The 24,863-nt window shown below is 44.4% G+C and overlaps 1 protein-coding gene across 1 annotated transcript in view; it reads left to right on the forward strand.

Annotated features, from left to right (window-relative positions):
- LOC135827698 (uncharacterized) overlaps nt 1-24,863 on the forward strand; it is a 53,904-nt gene that overhangs the window by 10,533 nt on the left and 18,508 nt on the right. Inside the window, exons 10-21 of the mRNA XM_065340152.1 lie at nt 984-1,739; nt 5,222-5,536; nt 6,931-7,017; nt 8,509-8,589; nt 8,978-9,064; nt 14,525-14,896; nt 16,225-16,548; nt 18,525-18,608; nt 19,877-19,963; nt 21,967-22,047; nt 22,385-22,471; nt 23,217-23,594. Of these exons, the coding sequence (XP_065196224.1) occupies nt 984-1,739; nt 5,222-5,536; nt 6,931-7,017; nt 8,509-8,589; nt 8,978-9,064; nt 14,525-14,896; nt 16,225-16,548; nt 18,525-18,608; nt 19,877-19,963; nt 21,967-22,047; nt 22,385-22,471; nt 23,217-23,594 (2,739 nt within the window). The remainder of the gene's footprint in view (nt 1-983; nt 1,740-5,221; nt 5,537-6,930; nt 7,018-8,508; nt 8,590-8,977; nt 9,065-14,524; nt 14,897-16,224; nt 16,549-18,524; nt 18,609-19,876; nt 19,964-21,966; nt 22,048-22,384; nt 22,472-23,216; nt 23,595-24,863) is intronic.

Raw genomic sequence — 24,863 nt, forward strand, 5'->3', positions numbered from 1 at the left:
GCGGCTGTTCATAGTCCCATAGGCCTGTCCATTTGGCTCTGCAACAAGATACATGGCCACGTCAGGTGCACTTGCAGCATTTCGAACCAACGCGAGTTCGATTATGAAGATATTAGAGTTCATTCTTGTAGGCAGCATATTCTTGTACACGACCGCACTATAACCGATATGTACTGTAACAGTTTAGGGCAATAATAAATTAAATTTCACGGTTCGCGTGAGACTCGGCTGGAAGCCGAGTTTTCCGCATCCGCCGTGGGAACGCCACCACCCCCTAGGATCAAAGGCGCAGATGCAGCGCCTAAACGGTGGGAGGTGAGTAGATCAGACCCACCACCAAGTGGTCAAAGACCGAAGTCCCATTAGCTGCATCCATGTTACCCTCGTGCCAGGCCACGAGTTCCCAATTAACTGTGGGTCGCAGCACGGCTGGAAAAATTCCTTCCGCTTCCAAGCAGGACTTGAACCTGGTACCCTCTGTTTCTCAATCATGGTCTTAGACCATCCCACTATGCCTGCCTGTAGTTTAGGGCAAGGAACAAAGCAAATAGCGCTTGACGTAGGTGTTTTGTTCGGAAGTTTGAGGAAAGTTGAGGGCGGAAAAGTCTGATGAAAAGATTGACTGCCATCACCAGAACTACAGTAAAACCTGATTTCAGCGACCACTCCAAGGTGCAAGCAAAAGCGGTCGTTAAAGCCAGGTGGTCTTTAGAACCAGGTCCCACAGTTACTGTGTAGAACTGTCAGTGCATGGACAAATGGTCCGTGTTAAGAGCAGGTGGTCGCTAAACCCAGAGGTCGCTTACACCAGGTTTTACTGTATAGCTGTGATGGTCCGATGATATTTAGGATCATTTTAGTAAACAAATTTTGAAATGGACTGCGGTATCCCTACTGAGCAAGTGTACGTCTTGTTAGGCTGTGGTCCAGTTGTGTTCTACTTCACCTGACCGTGTCTTGCATGTGCACTGTGTTATTTTAAGGTTTCAAGACAAAGTGCCTGGGTACAGATAAGGCAATGTACACCTGGATGGCTCTCGCCGGCTTGCCGTGTCATCCACACCTCGACGGTGACAGCTGCCAGAAGAAGACAAACTTGACGCATGCCCGACAGATGTGCAAGAGAAGAGGATACGACGTGGTAGACTATAATGCCTTCACAACCCTGTCTCTGGGCGTGCGGGACTGCATGGAAGCATTGCTCAACAAGATGATGGCAAGCAATTTCAACAACCCTATCACAATTTGGACATCTTACTTGAGGGATGGCAAACATGTCATTTACAAGGAGGGCAAGAACAACGTAAGAGAAGAGTTACATGATAGTAGTGGAGCAAGCCATCTTGATTTCGAGATGATGGCGAGCGGTGACAGCAACCCTATCTCCCTATCGTCAGGGCAAGGACCAGTTAAGAACAAGTTGAGAGAAGAGTTACATGATAGTAGTGGAGCAAGCCATCTTGATTTCAAGATGATGGCGAGCGGTGACAGCAACCCTATCTCCCTATCGTCAGGGCAAGGACCAGTTAAGAACAAGTTGAGAGAAGAGTTACATGATAGTAGTGGAGCAAGCCATCTTGATGTCAAGATGATGGCGAGCGGTGACAGCAACTCTATCTCAATATCGGCATCGCTCGAGGAGGATGACCAAAATATCATGTACCAGCAGGGCAAGAACGAGTTAAGAGAAGAGTTACTTGATAGTAATGGAGCAAGCCATCATGATGTCATCTGCGAAGGTAGGCTGTTGCATTGCTATCATATGAACGAGTGAGAGAAAAATGTTGAGTAGCCAGGGACGAATGGATAGGGTAGGCACGGCAAGAGTTATTACAACCGAGGTTTCTGAGTTCAATTGGAAACTGATCGGTATAGCCAGATTCAGACCCACGCACACGGAAGCAATCGAAACACTTCTGTCATATGCTTATGTAACCCGGCATCATACTACTCCCTTTGTTTGACCACCGAGTAATCCGCAACTATGGCATGGTTCTGCTCAATGAAGTCTCCCCAGCCCCATAACGTCAACTTGAAAGTCTGTCGGGAGAGCAGGGTAGTATGCGCTATGCGCTGTGCGTATGAGAAAAGGGAAATGCGTACACTCATGATCAACCCGTGGGTTTTAGCCTAGTTCGCATGCGCTGATCCCAAACCGCAGGAATCTCCAAGTTTCAACCACCTCTGAAGCTTGGAGAGCTTGGAGAGCTTTGGAGAGCCTCCTAAAATTCGGAGAGGATATAAGAACAGCTCTCGAACTTTTCGGAGAGTCTCCAACTTTTCCGAGAGGATTTAAGAACGCACCCTTAGGCTGTGGGTCAAGAAAATCGTACAAACGTACTTCTGTGCGTATCTCCAGGTTTGAACAGCACTGCAGATGCAAATTTCCGGCGCGAACGGATTCACGTGACCGTACAGGACTGTTGAAGTGGACTTTTGGCGGCATATCAGTATTTGACCCGGGTCAACTGTCTTCATGTAAACGCTCACCTCTTTTGTTTGTCGTACAGACTTTCAACCCGGGCTGAACTCGACCCGGGTTGAAATTTCTCAGGTAAACACAGCCTAATAGGCGATTCACACGACAGGCAAATCCACGTTTACAGGAAAGTCACCATGGAGATATTCCTGCGGGCGACCAAAATTTGCCCGCGGGAATCAAAAGTGTCCATGGCCTTTTTGCCCGCGGATGCACTCATCTGCGGGAACTTTTACAGTTATGAGGCTGTGAGGTCGTGCTATCGTACGGTAGTCTTGAACCTTGGTTGTTTGGCCTTCGTCTTTGGGTACTCATTCCAAATCACCACAGTAACGCCGTATACTCACCGGATACTCGCGGAAGCTCTGGCCGCCACCCGCGGCCGTGTGAACTGCAGCCTCACGTTTCACTTCCTGCGGGCACCTGACAAACATGGATTTGCCTGTCGTGTGAATCGCCTATTACATGGAACGCCAAATGAACTGTTGTAGGAAATTTCGTGAGATCGGGTCATCATGGCGTACGTGCACTTGGCCCGCGCAAACTGCGAAAATGTGCAGAACGCAAAGTTCGTGCAAAAATTCGTACACACTTTCGCAAGGACTGTCGCGAAACTTCGTTCGAATTTTCGTTCTGCAGAACCTCTCTACTGAACCTTTCTTTAGCAACATGACGGCAACTGAAACAGCAACAGAGAAAGTACGATACATGTACTGCACATTCTTGCAGGTACTACAAACAGATTGCAGATCGTAATTCTTGCTTTGGCAGCACGAAACTTTATTTGGGGCAGTGCAATCTCGGTGGTACTCACAAATCAAACAGCCCAGACTCGAGTAAACAAATCCAATCATACAAGTACGAGATTTTCACGAGACGAGACTGCACCCATTGGCTTGTTTTGTATGAAGCAAACAAGTTACTGAACCTCTCCACAATGGAGATTTTCCCTGATGTGCGAATTTATTTGGCAAACTCGGTCAATGGGTCCTTGAACCTTTCCCTCCAGATTGGGAACTGCCAACGATAGTATGCCACTGACCAGTGCCTTACTTGTAACGTACTAATTTGCAATGAATATGAGTCTTTCGACAACACATCTAACATAAGCCTTACCGTCAAGAAGGTGAACTTGCGTTCTTCGCACAATGTAGGCAAGGGCAAAGAGATAAAAAATGGATCTAAATCCGAATAAAATCAGCACACGTTTCCGTAAATGAAAGGGTGAGCATAAGCAAATGAATCGAAGGAAACTGGTCAGCTCAGAGATTACCTGTCATAGAGTATTCCGTAAAAGGAGGCCTCGGCAGCGGAAAAGCTAAATTTAGAAAGGAGATCCTGTCAGCTTTTCCATTATTTATTGCATTCCGCCCAAAATCAGCACACTTTTCGTAAATGAAATAGTCAACACAAGCAAATGAATCAAAGGGTCAACTCACCTGTCATTGAGTAATATTCCGCGAAAGGAGGTCTCAGCAGCGCCGAAACGAAATAGGCCAGGCCAGGAGACGAAATATCTGAAACAGCTCATGTAAGAAGCAGTTCCAAAGAAGGAAGTTCCTCGTGCATGCACATCCGAAAAGGCAACAACAAAAAGTCTGCAATGCACAGGCATGGGGCCAGCCGGCCGCGCGATGGTAGGAGCCATGGAGTAGCTCCCTGGTCCAGGACCAGGTACCGAGCATCTTACGTAGCTTACGTAGCTACGTAGACAAGTGTCTGAATAGCGGTGTCGTTAGGTAGCGCCATGTGAACACAATAATAGAAAAGCTGACAGGATCGCTTTTCTAAATTCAAATAGGGCTTTCAAATGCAAGATCACAATGTGAAACAACTTGGAAGAATTAGTATGTATGCGAAGTATATCGGGGGATGCATGCAGGGCGCGCGATAGTGCGGGTTCGAATCCCAGGTTATGTCTAAAAAAAAGGATTTTTTAAAGAATTTATAACATCCCTATGCTTTTTTTTGTCTAGTTCATCAAGGCAAAAAAGCATAGCGTAGGGCCCTGAGCTTCCAAGCTCTCTCGTTTCATAACTTTTGTCAAAAAGGCAGAAGAGACCAGAGAGAATCGGTTAAATAATTGTTGTAATGCTTCGTTTCATGCACAAAGTGGAGCTAAGGCAGTCCTTTGTTGGATCGCTCCATCCTGGTGGTGTTGAGTACTCTAAGCCATCTGGGAATGCTCGCTGTTGTCATTGCGTTTGTTATACGTACAGTCGTTCCTCTCTAATCCGGCACCTTTTGCAATGGAATTTTCTGCTGGATAAACAAGGGTGCTGGATTATCAAATCCTGCCCTACAACCCGGCCCACATGTTACCATACATGTTTGTGTCGTATATCAAAACATAGGGATCTTCTGTTTCAAACCAAGTACTCTGTGGAATCATGGAATGCATGTCTATAACATACACTTGAGAATATCTTATGTACTAGCATAGGATATTTATTCCCAAATGTATGTTACATGTGTTGTGTATGTTACAATGATCCCTGACAGTATGCGATGTACAACTGCTGGATTAGAAAATCAAATTATGTACAGTTTGAGTGATTTGTTGCAGAAAATCGCTGCTGGAGGCGGAATTCCAGTGCCGGATTAAAGGGTAGAAAAAGAACTGAAAAAATCCGTTTTGCCAGAAAGTGTGCTGGTTTGCAAGGGTGCTGGATAAACAAGTGCCGGATTAGAGAGGGACGACTGTATTCCCTATTGCCTACTGTATGTGCCCTTGTTTTGCAGCCAAGTGGCTTCACGCCAACTCCTCAGTATACACCACAGCAACGCCAGCGCTGAGGCCCAACGTCACTGAGCAATTCGCAGAGGAGGCATGTGAGCAGTACGGACTTCACCTCATAACCGGGGCCTGGCTGCAAGCACATGGCCATGTATTAAGAGAGAGCTTCCTAGAGAGATTGGCTATTCTGCAAGCACCTTACCACGTGAAACCAATAGTGGTGAACGGCAACTCCCTTTTCAGAACCGTAACGTTTAGCGAGGGAAAACAGAGGTTTGTGAACACCACAAGCAATCACCGAGCCCAAATCCTCTGTGTCAGTAAGTGAATGTCTTGAACTTTTAAAAGCATCACGATAAAATTATAGCATTTGCCTAACAAACTCGGCAACCTGCACCACTGTGACTGTTTACGCAACTTTTCACCGTACCTGTGGCCTACCATGAGGTCAGAAATGACGTACTTCACGAATTACGCTCCCACAGGAACCACCCCGAGTTGCACACTCTGGTTTATGTAATCTTGTCGTTTGTGTTTGGCACAAAACGCATAACTTGTAAACCTTGTGTCCTCTCTTTTAATTTTTAAATCCTTGCCTTTACATCCGAGTCTGACCTATTATTATTATTATTATTATTTTAAAAGCTTCCATGGAGATAAAAATGTAATCAACGCAATAAATAGAGTAAGCTGCGCACTCAGTACAAACACCATAAGCAAAACTTGTTTTCATGTATAATAAATAAGCTTGTTCCTAAACGAAAACGTTTAGGAACAAGCTTATTTATTATACATGAAAACAAGTTTTGCTTATGGTGTTTGTACTGAGTGCGCAGCTTACTCTATTTATTGCGTTGATTATTATTATTATTATTATTTTTTAAAACGAAGGTAAGTTATGGGTCGCAAATATCCACGCAAACACACATCCAGTCATAATAAGGCACTTGTCATAAGTATCCGAACGTTTTCGGTCCCTTCTCATCAAGGATTATACAGGGAATGGCTCAAGCTGGAAAGACTAAAACTTATATAGCGTAAAGATAATTAGATAACAACACTCGTGACAAGGTGGAAAATTATCAAGTTTAGCACGACACAAAACTCGAAGGAAGATAATAATAGTGACAACAACATAGTGAGCAAATTAAGTTACATTGTTACCACCTCGACGAGGAGTAACACCAAACAATTGTAGCGACAACACATTTTCTTTCTGTACGCAAAGTTCAGGATCTAACTTACGGGTATACAAAGCTTCTAACACAGCCAAATGTAACGCACATCTACCACGTGACAATATTGAGAAAACATTATCACTGTACAACTCACGACAATTGGTACGGGCTGACAGATGTTGCTTGATTGACGAAGTGCGATTCTTAGCTCCATTGGGTGTTGTCTCCTCCAATGTCCCGTCATCTTGCCTCTTCGTGGCATCACCACTATCTGTCTCTTCGCGTTTCCGCGGCCTTCCACGTTTCTTGACACTAACCGTTGGGTGCGCGATACCCGGTGTCCTTTCCGTTACGTCTCCTCCATTGCGGATTTCTATTATTATTTCCTGGTGTTCACGCCCCAGTTTGCTTGTAAGCGGAAGTTGCCTGTTAACTTTGTGTAGTCTAATTTCTCTATCTCCACTGCTCATTGCTTAACCAAACCATGTATTTTCTCTGTTTCACGCCATGTTGCGTGTATGCGGTGGCTGCTGCAGTGTGCAAGTGTTTGAACCAGGGTCAGTGTGACGACAAAGGCAAATGCATCTGCCCGAAGGGATTCACCGGAGACAATTGCCAGAAGGGTAAGTAGAAGCAGGCGTCCATACCCCCAAGAGTTTGCAACTCTGTACATGGGGTCCGCGCGGCGGAATTCCAACATTACGTCAAAAATGACGTACACGTTTGTTGCGCTTTTACTACTCCCTGGTGCCAAACAAAAAATCCAAGCACCGCGGAATGCAGAGTTCTGTCCTCTGTGCCTCAGTGGCATGACGTTATGTTGGAATTTCGCCGCGCAGAGGGCCTACAGGAGCCAGACAACCAGTTGCACACCCTTATGGTTATAGACTTTTGGTAGAAGTGAATTTCCTTACCGATCTGAACACTTCTGCTTCTTTTTACATGTACATTTCACATTCACATTTCTCTCGCAGGTTTGTCACTATTGTAATAATGCATGGTTAGTACTCTTGGTTGCCATATTAAAGTTGCTGTCTCCGAAATGCTCGTTTGAATTTGTTTACTTCAAGTGTTTCCTTTACATTGTATGCAATTCTCAAAGTATACATTTCGTGTGAACATGGCCTTCCCTGACTGTGTGTAGGCTTTGGAGTTGTTCCCGTTGGCCCTGATTATGCAGGCCTTGTTCTAGTTTCTATTTTGAGTGAAAGTCGACAGAACAAGTATTCCGTTTCATCAAGCTCTTGCTAGGAATAACATGTGCATCACCAAACCTGCTATATTTGTGCGGTCGAAACGCTCATTCGTCCGCAATGAGTTACATTTTCCTGGTGAATTGTCCAGTCTCTTGCCTCTTGGAGCTGAATGGGAGCCTTGACCCTTGAGGGGTGGGGTATTCCAATAGATGTGGAAAACTCGGCCTCTAGCCGAGTCGCACGCAAACTGTACATGTTTTCCTCTTATACTAGTAAAATAAATAATTTGATAACCGCAATCAGTAATACAAGCTGGATCGACATTTGTGTACACTTTATTCATGCAATGTAAAACTGTGGAGACAATGTGCAATAAAACGATGAACATGTGAAGAAATTGTGTAGAGAAAAAAATGGAAAGGGATTCAAACAAGTTTTCGTACAACACTCATCAGGAATCTTCGTTGTACTAAAGGACACTGAAAACAAAATTGAATTTTTATAGAAAATCTAAGTTAGAGAAATAACACTAAGAAGAGCAGCAGTGAAATTTACAAAAGTGAATTTTAACAATGGAAGCGAGAGCAATAACGAATGTGTGTATCAACACTAAACTTGCAGCTGAAATATGAACAAAGAAGAGAAAGAAAGAAGGAAGGACAAAGTGATAACAAATAACAGCAGTACATTACACCTAGAACATTAACGAAAAAAAATGATTACATTACATTAATAAAGTGTACACAAATGTCGATCCAGCCTTGTATTGCTGATTGCGGTTATCAAATTGTTGTCTCCTCGCCGTTTGTTCAAAATAAAATAATAATAAATAGTTTTTCACTCTGTCCACTTGTCTGTCCTTCTTGTGTCTGGCTTATCTCTGGCTGTTCTCCCTCTTTCTTGTGATATGCGATGCAGTTGTGTGCACACATCCCTGGGTGAAAAAGAACAAAGTATGCGAATGTAAACCCAGACTAGATGGACCTAACTGCACAGTAGGTAAGGGCTGAAGAAAGCTGCTCTAATATATTATGTGCCAGCGTGTCAAAGAACGTATGACCCATGGGAACATACATGCCGTTATATTGTATTTGAAGCCCAAGATACACTTCCGAGTTTGTATGCCGGATTGCCCAACGTACTGTGACCTTAAAAGTGGCTGGAATTTTGTTCTATCCACGTGCAATAAATGATACAGTCATATGGGCATCAGTTGGATATACGTGGGAGTGTTGTAATCTGGCTGTTCATGTAGCTATGTACTGGTGGGTACAGTGTCATGATGAGCAAGATACATGTAACAATGTCTCGAGAATCCGATATGCTATGTTGTTCTGCCACTATTCGTTTGCTTTTGGAAAATATGTGCATCCAATCACTGCTGCAGCATGCAATTGCCTGAATAATGGTCAGTGTACTGAAGACGGCACCTGCGTCTGTCCGACCGGATTCTGGGGAGACCAATGTCAGGACAGTGAGTGTCTCTGTTTGGTTTTGTTTAGCTATATTTTTCTTCACTAGAAGCACAGGCAAAATCTGCCTTCTCACTGGGCGTGTTGCCACAGTTCTCGCAAAATGATGAAGATAGTGATAATGATAAGAAAAAGAGAAAGAGGAAAATGCAATCATGAACAAAGCCCAAAGAGAACACGGAAACAAATCAATGAGGGTATCTGCAATGTGAAGTGAGTATGTAACACCACACCTGCACACATTCACTTAAAAAACACTCACACACATACACACACACACACACACACGCACACATGCACAATTACTCTACCTGTGCAGAGCAGTAGTGCTGGACTACAAGTATTGCTTTTCAGCAAACTCACAGTCAAAGCCGTTTTCTATTTTTTTTTTAAGAAGAATGGCTTTGGCACCTCTCTGTAGATGCTTGGAGCAAAAGGTTCCTTCCTAAGGGCATGCAGACTCCATTGTAGGCACTTCATATTCCACACAGTTAGTATCATAGAGTTATGCTAAAATGATGTGACGTTATTGGACTCATTTACCCACTTACCCACTGTTTACAGAAAAATGGGATTAACTGATTCCAGTGCATTTGTCTCCACAGCATTTGATCATAGTGGTCCGGAATTCCAGAAAGAGAATTGAAATGTACTCACCGTAGTGTCGTGTATTACCGCCGAGCGTATTCCTGTGGAAGCCGATTTCAGGGCTATAGTCCATTTCAAAAAGATTAGCAATCAGGTTTTGGTCTTAAAAAGTATGAAGATAAGGGAAAATTGGACAACAAAGTACATAGAATGGCTTGTTAGGACACGGCAAATTGTTCTGTGAAGGTTTCGGAACAATTGGACCTGCCGTTAAGGAGTTAGAATTTCGGCCAGGTTTCCGGCCTTTTCCCATGGTTTACAATTTGCCCTGGATGTCAGTATCGATTTTTTTATCAAAACCCACGATTTATCCCTTCCTTTTTGGCCTTGTGGTTATGATTGCTGTCTGCTGACCATGAAGGTGTAAGTTCAAATCCCAAACTATCTTCAAGTCAAACTTTTTTTCATTGTTTTGGTGATCACGCTGGTACAAAAAGTACAAGCCAAAGAAGGTGGCTGCGCCAAACGGCAAACGACTTGTTGTTGTTGTTGGAACTCGCGTTTCCTGCCGAAGTTACTGACACTTGACTGGTTCACGCCATGTGAACACACCCACAACACTGAAACGGTGTGAGTGAACACGGAAGTCATTGCGCTGTAGCTACGTGTTGTTGAATATAACGGCACATCGATCGATCGATTTCTCTTTGAGAATTGTTTTAGTATTTCAAGATCGCCAATTCATTTGAATTTAGGAGTCAACACCGTCTTCTATCAGCTTTCACAGGCGTCTGCTTTTCTCAAAATGTCGTCGAAGTCACACGGATAGTTTTGCCAAGTCATGGCCTTGGGAATGAGTCCGCTGTGTCGATGTCGTTTTCGTCACATCGTGAGAGCAAATTGCATCGCAGCTCAAAGAAATTGGGCACGAAGCGAATTGGGACCAATCCCGCTCGTCAACATTTACCACACTTTCGACATGTCCTCTCTGACTCCATATCGATACGAGGAAGAACTCGTTTGTTGTAAACCAGACGTACATGTACCGACGTGAGTGAGTTGTAATTTTTCATGCTTTCGCGCGGATTATTTCTTCGAGTTCACAGTGAGTTTTTCCAGCCAGCTCTCGAGCGCGCATACGGTAAGACGGCAAACTCCCCGGGCGATCGCCAGGATTGCTAATCTTTTTGAAACTGACTGTAGGCTTCTATTCACATCAGGCTTCTATTCAAACCAGGTATTTAGATGTGCGTCAACACTAAAACCAGGCTTGTGTGCCGACAGTGTATTCTGAAAATCAAACTTCTATTCAAAATAGGCTTCTATATGATAACCGCTATCAATAAAATTAGCTGAACCAACATTATTTTGTGTATTTTATTCATGCAATGTAAAAGAAACGGTGGAGACGATGTGCAATAAAACGATGGATTCAAACATGTTTTCGTACAACACTCATCAGGTTTCGTCGTTCTACGAAAGGACACTGAAACAAAATTGAACTATTATAGAAAATCTAGGTTAGAGAAATAACACTAAGAACAACAGCAGTGAAATTTACAAGTGTTAATTTTAACAATCAAAGCGAGAAATTAACAAACAAGAGAAAGAAAGAAGGAAGGACAAAGTGATAACACATAACAGCAGTGCATTTCAGCAAGAGTACATGAAAACCAGAGTGTGCAGCACGGATGGGTGGCTGTGAAGGCAGAATTCCGTGATTACATCATTTCAGTGATGTAGTGCGGACAAGCAGGATTCAAGCAGGTCTCTTTCTGCACAACTGCAACTCAGTTGTACGCACTACGCCATTTCCCGCCTCAGATCTGGGCCAAATATGATGTAATCACGGAATTTCGCCGTGACAGACACCCATAGCAGAAAAGGCCCCAAGCTGGACACTCTGATTTTCATGTACTCTTGATTTCACCTAGAACATTAACGGCCAAGCTTGCCCGCACCAAACACGACACGTTACTTGAACAATTTCAACCCAATTATACTATCTTTCTGTACACACAAATTAGGCTTATACAGGCGCTGATAGATAGCTTCCAACACCTGTAACTAGTCTCCTTTAGTAAAACCATGATTCCTGATGAGTATTGTACGAAAACTTGTTTGAATCCATTTTTTTCTCCACACCATTTCTTCATATTTTCATCGTTTTATTGCACATCGTCTCCACCGTTTTTTTTACATTGCATGAATAAAATACACACATGTCGGTTCAGCTAATTTTATTGATTGCGGTTATCAAATTATTGTCTCCCCGCCGTTTGCTTCTATATGAGATAGGCTTTAATACAAGACACTACGGTATATCATAATTAGTACAAGCCTGCATCCTGTTGATAAAGCACATAAATGAGAATGTGTGGGTGTGACTTTCATAGGCCCCAAATATAGAGAAGGATTCGTTACCTACTATCAAAAATATGGGATTAAGGTGGCTCGCGCCTATTTCTAAACTCGTCTTCTGCGCAGGTTCTCGCGCAACCTACTTTCGAGAAAAGTGCATGCGGAGTTGGCGTAGCGAGCTTGTAGCATAGTTATTGCCACGGCTTGATCACAGCGGTACACTGAATTTTTGCTGAGAAATTCCTTCAATTTATTGTCTTATCACTCTGACTAGACTCAGTGCTTGAGCGTTTTATTTAGGATGCATTTTTTAGAGATTGATATTTACCAGTATGTGTTTCACATCACTCCTGACGAGAATAAGCATTTGAAAGCAACACTGGCTGAAAGCAATCATGCTCCCCAGGCTCAAGTGTGTGTGTGTGTGTTACAAGGGTGTGCATGGCAATTTGGTAGAGTATGTGTGAACACAAAGTCCACTATATATTCACAAACTCAAGTACATCGCAAAATTGTGCCTTCATAACTTTGACTAGCCCTAACCTGCTGTCTGACAGGTGTGTCATTGGTGAATGTACATGTACACTGTCTCCCTTCACAACTACGTGCATGTAACACAATATTTACAGTGCACTTGCAGTGTATATAGCTTGATCAATGCACAGTAATCAGTAAATTGGGGCTGCCTCTGTCACATTGTCATATTCACGCGACGTGCATTCTAAATCATCGAAAATGCCCAAACCTATTTCTACTTGTGCAGAAGAAGATTGAACACATTCTTTCCTTGCATCTGCGCCTTGATCCTTGAAGGATGATGGCGTTCCTACGAATGCGGAAAACTCGGCCTCTAGCCGAGTCTGACGCGAACCGTGAATTTTTTTCCTTGACATTGGTTGGTGGCATCAGTCACATCTAAGAGTGACACTCTATCTCAAACATATTTACGCAAAGAAGTAGTAATCTTATCTTCATTGGAGCGATGGTCTGCAGGCGTGCGATCATGTGTGTGCCTTGTGTGTGCCTTGTGTGTGTGTGTGTGTGTGTGTGTGTGTGTGTGTGTGTTTAGTCACTGTTTACACGCACGTTTGTGCGTGTGTGGTGTGTGTGTGTGTGTCTGTCTGGCCTGGTATGAGGTTGCTCAGGATAGGTCTGCCTGGCGTGTGGACTGTCTTATCTGCCATCCGTCATTTCGCCAGCCAGGTGACAAACAAGGCACAAATGTGGCGCAGAGCAAAGTCTCCCCATCCAGGATCAGCGTGGTGCTGTGCAATGTGGTACATGCAGAAGGTGGTTTCACTCTCGTGGTGGCCTGCGTGTGCATCATTGTTTGCCCCTGGAACCATCGAAAGTGTCCGCGCCGGCATCATCTATTCCGCTCAGCGTCCATGCTTCTCTCTTGCGTTTGACATGCAATCGGCCATTCAAGTCAGTGCCTGGTTTCAGACGTCACATGTTCGACCGTGGCCATCGGGCAACCAAGTCTGACAGAGCGTCATATTGTGTCCGCTGTTCTTGCTGCAGCCGTCAGTTCCGTCGACAGAGTGACCTGAGTCGTCATCTCCGTTTCTGCTCCTGCCAATGACTCCGGCTTCTTTCGGAATAGTGTGGCCCTTGGGCAACCATGCTACAGTAGCAGTAGTGTGTGTGTGTGTGTGTGTGTGTGTGTGTGTGTGTGTGTGTTCTGCCTCGCCTAATAGCTATCATCGCCTTTGGCGATGGGCTTTCCAAAGGTCCAAAGGTGTGTGTGTGTGCGTGTGTTTCTGGAGCGCCACTGGGTGGCGTGCTCTTTCTCTCTCTCTCTGCTGCCCCTCCGGGGCCCACGTGACCCTAGTGGTGGTGGCTCGACAGGACAGGAGTGTGTGTGTGTGTGTTTGCATGTATGCGTGTGTGTGTGTGTGTTTGTGTGTGGTATGTGTGTGTACACTTGTGTCAATGTGTATTGCAGGGTTGGGGTGGGGCTAGTAGAGAAGAGTAGATGTATATGGACATGTACATGGGATATGTAGGTGTGCATGTACATGCACCAAAGCAAACTTATCAAAAAGGAATCCTGCGCCTATATGGCAAAATTGAGCATTGAAGCATATGTTTTTTTATTTTCTCATTGGCATGTACACAGTTAGTCCATTCAATAACCAAAAAATGAGGAAGATTGTAAATCAGGTTCTTGATGAAATACCCGTCCGCTATACATCATAAATCCTGTACAAATTTGACAATTTAGTGAAATTGTCATCGCCTATATCTCAAAAGTTAGCATTGAGACCCCGTTTTTTTAACTCGCCATTTGCATACACTACCTAAGAGCAACCGCCCGCCAAATTTTCAGAGCAATCGTTAATTTTTTTGAAATAGGCGTGAGCCACCTTAACAGCTTGTCCTTATATTGCTTCAACTTCAACCTTGAAAATTTGAACACAAGTCGGACAGAAATGTTTTTTTGGCCACCGTAATATTTTTCTCCTGTACCTGAGTATGTTGTACATGTCTGTGTACCGTGCTGTGTTCAGATTTCAGGACAAAGTGCCTGGGTACGGACAAGGTGATGTACACCTGGACGGCTCTCGCCGGCTTGCCGTGTTATTCTGGCAGCTGCCCGAAGATAACCAGTTGGACGAAAGCCAGAGACGCATGCAGTGATAGGGGATATCAGCTGGTCGACTTTAAAATCTTCACCTTGCTCGGCTCAAAGCTTGGTGTGCGTGGGTGCGTGAAGTCATTGCTCCATGAGATGATGGTGAACAGTTACAGCAGCCCGATCACGATATGGACATCATCCGAGTACAATCGCCGGCATGTTATTTACAAGCAGGACAAGAACAAATCGAGTGGTGCAATATTTAGTGTTCATGGTATCGGCCGTCACAATGTCATCTGCGAAGGTAAACAATTGCTTGTTTTAAACCGATATCATTAGACGGGCAAATGGTGAAAATGCTGAGTAGCACACAGTGCATGGACAGGAAATTATGTCCAGTGATAATGACGGGATAGGAAAGTATGAAACAAAGAGACAACAAGAGTGCAGCCACCTGGGTTTCTCACATCAATGGCACACCTACCGTTATAGCCAGGGTCAGACCCACGCATGCGTAACCAATTGACTTCACCTGCGAAGAAGCATTTCATGCGTATGCTTGTGTCATAACCTGGTGTTATACTACTCCCTTGGTAGAACCGCTGAATGGTTTGCAAATGTGACACGTGGCTGCTCTATGAAGTCTGGCGAGCCCCAGGCCTGTGAACATTGAACTACACACTAGCTCTGGGCACTTCCGTATCCAAGAGATCGGGTGTCATCAAGCACGATATTAAATTCACAATAGCGAGAATTTCAGTTGTCTGAGGATTGCTTTAGGGGGCGTTCGTTTTTGATATACAGGTTTGGGTAGAAACTACTTCTTTCAGTAGAGTTTTTCGTTTTTTGAAAAAAAATTCTAATCAAAAGGGTAGATTCTACTTTCTTCTACCGGCTCTACCAGGTAGAAGTTGGTAGAGCTACGGGATTTCCAGCAAGATCAAGGATTTGTACACAACTCCATACAAAAAAGAAACATTTCACCGACACATAGTGTAAACTACTAAATTCGGTAGAACAGCGTTCGTACACTTGCCTCTACCATCTGCCTCTATGGCCACACATTTTTTATTTATATGTTTCTCGTCACCCACACGCATAGGTTTCAGGAGTCTTGAAGAAAAAAAGAAAAAAACTGTGCTGCACTGACTGTGCATGTGGGGACCAGCACACTCATTCACATGTACACAATGTGGCGTGGCCTGTGCGACACATGATGCCAGGTCGGCATTTGTTGTGCGCAGTCTAGCTGCACATGCACAGATTGTGATAGATGCGCCTACCACATACTAGTTGCTAACTATGGATGCTATTTTGCATGGTGTATTGGTGGGTTTTAGTGTGTACGAAGGTCTAATAAACTTTTTTTTATTCTTCGGTCATTTTTTTTATTTTTCCACCTCTCGCATTCATTTTTAGATTTTGAGGTGACGAGAAACATGGAAATAAAAACGTGTGGCCTATCGGTAGAGTGACTCTACTCTACGCTACTAGTTAGCTAAAAACGAACACAGCTTTAGCCTTGCTATTTGCACGAAACGCAGCGTTAAAGCAATAATGATGCCGCTTGTCTTAGTGCTCTTCCGCCTATTTTTGTTTCTGCCCGCAACTGTGTATGCCGTTGTTTTGCAGCCCAATGGCTCCATGCCAACGATTCTGTATACGCCGCAGCAACTCCAGCACTCGGACCCAGCGTGACTGAGCTGTATGCAGAGAACGCATGTCAGCAGTACGGACTTCGCCTCATAACCAAAGACTGGTTACAAGAACATGGCCATGTGCTAAGAGAACGCTGGTTAGAGAGATTGGCTTTAGATAAGTCCGACGGATTAGGTTACCACGTCGCGCCAATCCTGGTCAATGGTCAGTCCCTTTACAGAACAGTAAAATTTAGCAGACACCATGTGACGTTTAAGAACGAAACAAGCCATGAGGATGCCAAGATTCTCTGTGTCAGTAAGTGAGAAAATAATAAGTGACTGGCTTCTGCAATGGCTGTCCATGCACAAGCTGTGTTTTGTCCCTGTTTGTGCCGCTAACGTGATGAATATAGTTGTGCGTTTGTGTAAATGTGTCCCGTCGCTACGTGCACTGTATGAACAGGGCTTGTCCCAACAATGTGCCCACTTGCAATGTGCAAACATGTCGTCTCCCAGCATTTCTTGCACGCACGGTGAATCACAACATTGAGAACACTCCCAGAACTGAGATTCAGGCTGTGTCTCTTCGGTGTCTTCCCAGGGTAACTTCGAAGTCATTATAGCATGTTTTGATTCTAATGTTTTGTTTGGCGCAATATCAGTTTGTGGCAGAGACGGGGAAGAATTTACTCCCTGGATTCTAATTGCGAGGAATCAAAATGCATGACTAGCTGAAGTTCGACATGCCACCAGGGCTGAGAGAATTTACAGACAACTTTTTGTTGTTGTCAAGAAACAGGGGGAATTACCATGACTGTCACCACGTCAGGAGGTGAAAGTTTACTACTTGACGTAAAATCCCCAGCGAGGGCTGTTACCCTACTATTTGCCGACGGAGCTGAGAACTTTCCTATGCAAATAGACCTTCGATTGGTCAATTCCATTCAGGGAAAGCCGAGTTCCGAACATTTGAGCATCTTCAGTATGCACTGCATATTGATACGGATGTATCTATCGTACAGCAAGAGTTCAGAAACCGTGTTGGAAGTGTTATGGTGTCATGCATCCTGTTCTATGGTACCGTGCCTTGCTGTCATGCATCCCGTTCTATGGTAACGTGCCCTGCTGTCATGCATCCCGTTCTATGGTACCGTGCCTTGCTGTCATGCATCCCGTTCTATGGTACCGTGCCTTGCTGTCATGCATCCCGTTCTATGGTACCGTGCCTTGCTGTCATGCATCCCGTTCGATGGTATCGTGCCTTGCTGTCATGCATCCCGTTCTATGGTACCGTGCCTTGCTGTCATGCATCCCGGTCTATGGTACCATGCCTTGCTGTCATGCATCCCGTTCTATGGTAACGTGCCTTGCTGTCATGCATCCCGGTCTATGGTACCGTGCCTTGCTGTCATGCATGCCGTTCTATGGTACCGTGCCTAGCTGTCATACATCCCGTTCTATGGTACCGTGCCTTGCTGTCATGTATCCTGTTCTATGGTACCGTGCCTTGCTGTCATGCATCCCGTTCTATGGTACCGTGCGTTGCTGTCATGCATCCCGTTCTATGGTACCGTGCCTTGTTGTCATGCATTCCGTTCTATGGTACCGTGCCTTGCTGTCATGCAACCCGGTCTATGGTACCGTGCCTTGCTGTCATGCATTCTGTTCTATGGTACCGTGCCTTGCTGTCATGCATCCCGTTCTGTGGTACCGTGCCTTGCTGTCATGCACCCCGTTCTATAGTACCGTGCCTTGCTGTCATGCATCCCGTTCTATGGTACCGTACCTTGCTGTCATGCACCCCGTTCTATAGTACTGTGCCTTGCTGTCATGCATCCCGGTCTATGGTACCGTGGGTGTAAAAGCCCAAGAACAACTCGTCTTGTTCCTTCAATACTGCGTGACAGGTTTCTTTTTAGATAAGCTATTATCCCCATTCTAGTGTTATAGCAGAACTGCCACTTGCTCCGATTTTTTTGGAAATCGTCCGATTTTTGATCCCCTGTCGGACAAACCGACCGATTTTATTTTGAGCACTTTTTAGTCCAGTTGGCCATTCCGGGCTTCCAGGTCGCGTTTGTCCAGTCAATGTACATGTACATGTAAAATGCAAATGCGTGAACCGTTAAAAATGTGTTCTGGGGCCCAAACAGCAAGCCATTTTCCTAAATATTTTCACCCGGGGGACACCCCAGACCCCCGTCAGATGTTTCTCCCGCCAAGTGTGGCAGCCCTGTTATAGACTGCATAAGAGTAATCCAATATTGACTTTTATTGTCTTTTTCTGCACAGAGTCCTGTGGGATGGGTGTTCTTGCACCGAGCATGAGTTGTGTATGTAACCGCACTATGTCCTACGGTGAAGAATGTGAAAAGGGTAAGACAGCAAGCCATTAGGTTTGTGTGCATGTGTGTGTATGTGTGTGTATGTGTCTGTATGTGCGCATATGCATATCTGAATGTGCGCGTATGTGCGTGCTTGTGTGTGTATGTGTGTGTAGGTGCATGTATGTGTGTTTAAGCGATTACAGGGGGCAAAGCCACCTGTCCGGTTGGTCCTGCTTTCACCGGACCACTTTTCGGGCCGATGTTTCCTTTTCTCTTTCTAGAGAGCTGATGGGAGTTGAGCGATCGATTGGGCGCAGTACCATTTGCATTATGTACGCAGCACCGTCTAGAGAGACCTGCATGTACTGTGCCTTATATGTAGGGCTCTCAGGGACAGACTGGTGGCACAGGGTTTTTTTTTGCTTCATGTTGATCGAGAGTCGGAGATGGCTGCGAAAAACTTGAAGGCATCTGTTCCTGAGATTTCTTATATTCCCATAGCCAGCAATGTTTTTAGTTTCCAAAACAATTGTGCGAGGAAACGAAACCTGTAATGTGCGCTTCTAAGCCCTAACGGTTCACAATCTTGGCTTTCCTGGATTATGATAAGGGTGCTGATTCAGTGCTTTGCCACACGACTGTCTATTTTTCCGGCCATAAACTCCACATTAGAGAGGTTATTCCGTGCATTTCGCCACCTGAAGACGTCACAAGGTCGTCTCCATCATCTGATGGTTTTGCAGTATCATCAAGATGGATGAGAAAAAAGTACTTTCTCCAAGTTTAGGTCATTTCATCTTAACTGCAAGTTTTAAAAGGTAAAATGTCCAACTGAGACCAGCCCAAAAGTGGTCGCTACCGCCCTGCATTAGGTTTTTGTTGTTTTTATCAGAACACACACCTTCCAGAGAAAGGGATAAACACTAACAAGAAGCCATCCCTACATCCCCTGTGTCTTGTTTGTGTTCTTGAGCTGTGAAATGTGATTGGCTACTTATACTAATGTTCCAGAAGGTTCTAGAATTTCGTCAGCAACCGGTTTTCGAGATTGCCTATTGGTTAAGGACCTAGAACATGGCTGCAGGTTGCCGAACTTTTGTTCCCTTCCTTTCTTCTTTATTGTTGCTTCTTTACTCTCTTTGCGTTCCAATTATAATATTTCTTCTGTGACGATTATTTGTAAAACTAGAAAATGAGTGCTTTGACTTGAGTTTGTGCGTGATTGCCTCCGGGGGCCACTTACTACACAGTGACCTCCCGTGCATTATTTCTGCGTCACTCACTCCATGCATGTGCTTTTTTCCCTGCCTGTTGCAGCATGCAAGTGCTTGAACCAAGGTGAGTGTGATGACAAAGGTGAATGCAGCTGCCCTAGGGGATTCACCGGCCACCATTGCCAACTCGGTAAGTAGAAGTGAATTCGTTTTACTCATTTCATAATTCATATGGCTGGCGTGGGATTTTCAGAGCGTACATCCATTTAAAAGTGGGCTCCCCTTTACCTTACGTGTACGAGTAGGCTTCGCGGTAGTTTTAACAGGGGTGACAGAGAACTAGGACATGTATACTGGTCTTTTTGAGTGCTCGCTTGAAATAGGAGTGTTGGGGTGAAACGAATATTCTAAATCGTACTGAATATTCTGTAAACGAATTGAATAAGTATCGCCGAAGTAGCACCAACCCTTTCTTCAAATTGGATACCGGATATTCTATAGTTTGTTTGTTCTCACATCACTGAAGAATATGTAGACAGTTCTGTCTGGTTCAGCCTTGTGAGCCATAGTCCCCTTTCCCAGCATGCCAACCACCGCATTCTACTGCCATGTACTTGAGGTTACTCAAAATTTCAGAAATTTTCGGTGCTCAATATTTTCGGTATGAGGGCAACAGGCTAGGTTAGGTGGACAGAAAATTTCGGTACAGAGAAGCAGTTCCCTATTGGATTATGTGTGTTAGTGTTTGTTTAGTGTCTTGAAATTTTACAATTTTACGTATGAAACAGACGCACCGAAAGTACCGAAAATAAAAGTACACAGAAAATTTGTGAAATTACAGCACCCTAATAGAGAGGTTCGGCACTACGTAAAGCTGAGCAACTTTACGTTAGTGGTACATGTTTAGGACTCTCTAGCCAGGTCGACCCGGTCATACACTGCCGCGTTCCAAGCTGCCAAGGGCAGGTACGTAATTCGAAAACTCCATAAGGAGGAACACAGGTGCGCATGAAGTGGGACTCTCCATTCATCGACTAATTATGTTGTGCGGAACCTCTCTAATGTTGTAAGCTATAACCTCACACGGACCAAGTCAATGACTGCAATATTAGGCTGCGTTTACATGAAAATGCACGGCCAGTTTTCCATTTTCGGTCCCGCATTTCTTCTTTCGTTATCGTGCGTTTACATGGTCAAAGCTGATCCGAGATGGTCTCCGTTTGTATCGTTTTCGCGCGTCTACACGGGAGCAAAGGATCCGCAAACGTTCGTCATGTGCCAAGTGTTGTCGTGGAAGCACCAATCACATTCCAGGAATAGGCCACAAAACAACACTCGTCACATGACGAAAATTGTAAAACAATTTTTTGGATTGCCGGATCCATGTAAACGGCCGAAAACAAAACAAACGTGGCGGAAAACGAGGCCAGCATACCGTTTCGACTGTTTACACACTCAAATTTATCCTGCAGAACATTTCCGTTTCCAATTTCATCCACCTTGGCCAGCGTTTTGGTTTTCTTCCATTTTGGTCTACAACTTTTACGTTTTGCTCTTCGTACCGTGTAAATGAACCATGCATCCGAAAGGATTTTGTTGCGTTTCACCCCCAGCTTTGTCGTGTAAACGCAGCCTTACTTACACATGCAAAATGTCCAAAACCAAAACACTATGTTTTCAGATCTGAACCGAATGCTTCGAATTGTTATCCAAAGGAACAATTCCAGAATATTCAGAATTCGTTTCACTCCTAAAGGACACAACAAAAAAGCACGAACAGTTCTCCGGCCACACTCCAAAATAGCAATTAGTGCTACTCCTGAACTGTGAACTGTTCGTGCTGTCGTCTGCAAGTGCTCTGGTTTGGTCTGGTCTTGTCAAATGAAAAACCAATTACCACCCTCTGTCTTAAGTTGGTCATGTCACGTTCTGCTTCTGTCGTCATTTTGTTTGTTAGCAAAGTTTCAATTGCCTGAGTGTGCCGCAGATGATAATTGACGCTATCTACTGATAGCACTGATTTGTAAACTGCTGCTTGTCATTCCTGCTTTAAGAGTGCTTACCTTCCAGCAGCAATTCTATCTTTTTGGAAGAAGGCCATTATGATCGAAACCCAGTCTGCCTGACTCCGTTTCCGGCTGATTCACTCTCTCGTGTTCTTCCTCTTCGGTGTGTGTTATGTGATGGATGTAGTTGTGTGCGAGGAACCCTGGGTGAAAAAGAGCAAAGTGTGTGAATGTCAACCGGGACTAGATGGACCCAACTGCACAGAAGGTAAGGGCTAAAGAAAGCTACTGTAATATGCCTGTGTGTCAAATAATGTATGATCCATGGGTTCATGCATGCTGGAATGTTGTATTCGGAGTCGAGAAGAAGAAGAAAAACTTCCGTGTCCTAATGCCAGTTCCTCCAACCAATTCTACCTCTTTATTCTATTCATGTGGAATAAATAATGCATATTTATGGGGAGTTGGTCACTCTCATGAGTTGTCAAGAGTTAATTTAACGTCTCCATGTTATCATGTTCAAGGCCGTGTCAAGAACTCGCTTTTCTGTTCCTCTCTTTGTGCTTTTTTTGGAAATGCGTGAATATTCCCAATCACTGCTGCAGTATGTAATTGCTTGAATGACGGTCAGTGCACTGACGATGGCAGTTGCAACTGCCGGAACGGTTTCCATGGAGACAAGTGTCAGCATAGTGAGTATTATGCTGTATGAAGTGAATTCCAGTTTGCTGGCATATTTCTGTGAAATGTGGGAATACCTGTACACATTAACGGAGCGTTCGTTTATTGATCTACAAGTTTGGGTAGAAACTATTTCTTTCGGTAGAGGCGTTCGTTTCTTCTACTCAAAACTTTAAGTCAAAAGTGTGGATTCTACTTTCCTTTACCGGCTCTACCAGGAAAAAGTTGGTGGAAACCGGTAGAAGTTGGTAGAGCTACGGGATTTCCGGCAAGATCAAGGATTTGTACACAACTCCATACAGAATAGAAACATTTCACGTACATATCGTGTAAACTAATAAATCCGGTAGAATAGCGTTCGTCCACTTACCTCTACCTTCTTCCTCTATCGGTAGAGTGACTCTACTTTATCAGGTAGCTAAAATCGAACGCAGTTTATAGCTGAGAGCTATTAGAATGGATATGCTAAGGTCTGATCCTTCCAACAAGGCCAAGATGATGAAAGTCTATCAAGGTGAAATGAGAGGACAAAATGTAATGTTTCGTCCTGAACTGTGGGTCAAACGATACCCGGAGAGAAAGTGCACTGGAAAGTCAGTTTGCTGGAGGAAATGGAGCTAAATGGGCGAGTGGTATTTGCATAGGTATGATTTTCGATTGAACTATGGTACCGCTCCTTAGGAAGTGTACATCTTGTTTAAGTGTGCTTTCTACTTCACCTGACTGTGCCTTGTATGTGTACTGTGTTATGTTCAGCTTTCGAGACAAAGTGCCTGGGTACAGATAACGCAATGTACACCTGGATGGCTCTCGCCAGCTTGCCGTGTCATCCACACCTCGACGGTGACAGCTGCCAGAAGAAAACGAACTTGACGCATGCCCGCCAGATGTGCACAAGAAGAGGATACAACGTGGTAGACCATGATTCCTTCACCAATCAGACGCTTGGCGTGCGCGACTGCATGGGAGCATTGCTCAACGAGATGGTGACGAGCGGTTACAGCAACCCTACTTCAATATGGACATCGTTCGTGAAGGATGACCAACATCTCATATACCAGCAGGGCAAGAACAGTTTGACTAAAGAATTGTATGATAGTGATGGAACAAGCCATCATGATGTCATCTGCGAAGGTAGGCTGTTGGATTGTGATCAAATGAACCCGTGAGAGAGATGCTCAGTAGCCAGCAACCATGGGGTAGAAAGTAATACTATGCATGGTTAGCATTTTACCATTCACGCGATTTGCGGCGGTCGGCCTGTACCCGTTTGTTGTGTGTGTAGACATGGTTAGCATTTAACCGTTCACTCTAAATCCAACCGTACTCGTACCCAACACCCAAAATAACATTGGTTTGGTACCGTTTCGACGATAGAAAGCTCTGTTTAGCGGAAGAACGAAACGGTAGGATTCCAACTAGGGTACGTCACAAGTCGATCGTTGTGTCAGAAACCGAAATGCTAACCAGTGTCTTGAAATCACACACAAAATGGTACAGGCCGACGTACGGTCGAAGTGAATGTGAACGGTAAAATGCTAACCATGTCTATTGACAGGGCTAGAGGACTGACACAGAGAGGCGATGCCAAGAGTGATTACAACCTACATTTAGGTTTCCCACTCCAATGGGAAAACCTATGCATCTAGCCGGAGTCGGACCCAGACGCGAGTTACCAATTCATCCCATCTGCTAAGAAACAGTTCATGTCTATGCTTGTGTCATAACCCGGCATAACGGTGACAACTGGGACGTTCATGAATTATTCTTTGCATATTTTATTCCATTTGTTCGTTAGAAAAATAACATGTCGTCGTATGCATCTACGCCGGAACATACCAACAGCCAGTCCGGACATGTGAACTATGTATTGAAAGTTTTCGTTCCCTTCTTCTCAAAACACTACAGGATAAGAAGGAAATAAACTAAGGGCATGTGTGATTGGTGAATCCGGATTCAGATTAGAGTCACTGGAGCAGTCAGAACACCAGTTACCAATCAAACAGAACGGCGAATATTTTTGCCTGAAATATTGTAGAACTCATGATAGCTCACCATGCCGCTAACTTCAAAATTTACACAGAGTTCAAAGATGTTTACATTGCTCAACATGCGAAGGCAAAACAAACTTGAAAGGCAACTAAAACCGGGGAAGAAGCTTGGAAGACAGCCAAAAAATCAATCATGGACGTGGGAACCGCAGGGTAATGTGCAAAATCACACTTAAACCTCCATGTACATCACCACGCCCTTTCGTAATCACTGACATGCCAAAATCTATTCGAATGAAGAAAAAAAAACGAAACTCATTGCGTAGTCCTGTCAGGTTCTCATTGGGCTTTGCAACAAGCTCTGGCTGCTCCAGCCTCTGGGGTCGGAGTGGTCAGAACATGTTCTGAACAC

The sequence above is a fragment of the Sycon ciliatum genome, chromosome 11 (genome assembly GCF_964019385.1).
Source record: "Sycon ciliatum chromosome 11, ocSycCili1.1, whole genome shotgun sequence".
Taxonomy (NCBI): Eukaryota; Metazoa; Porifera; class Calcarea; order Leucosolenida; family Sycettidae; genus Sycon; species Sycon ciliatum.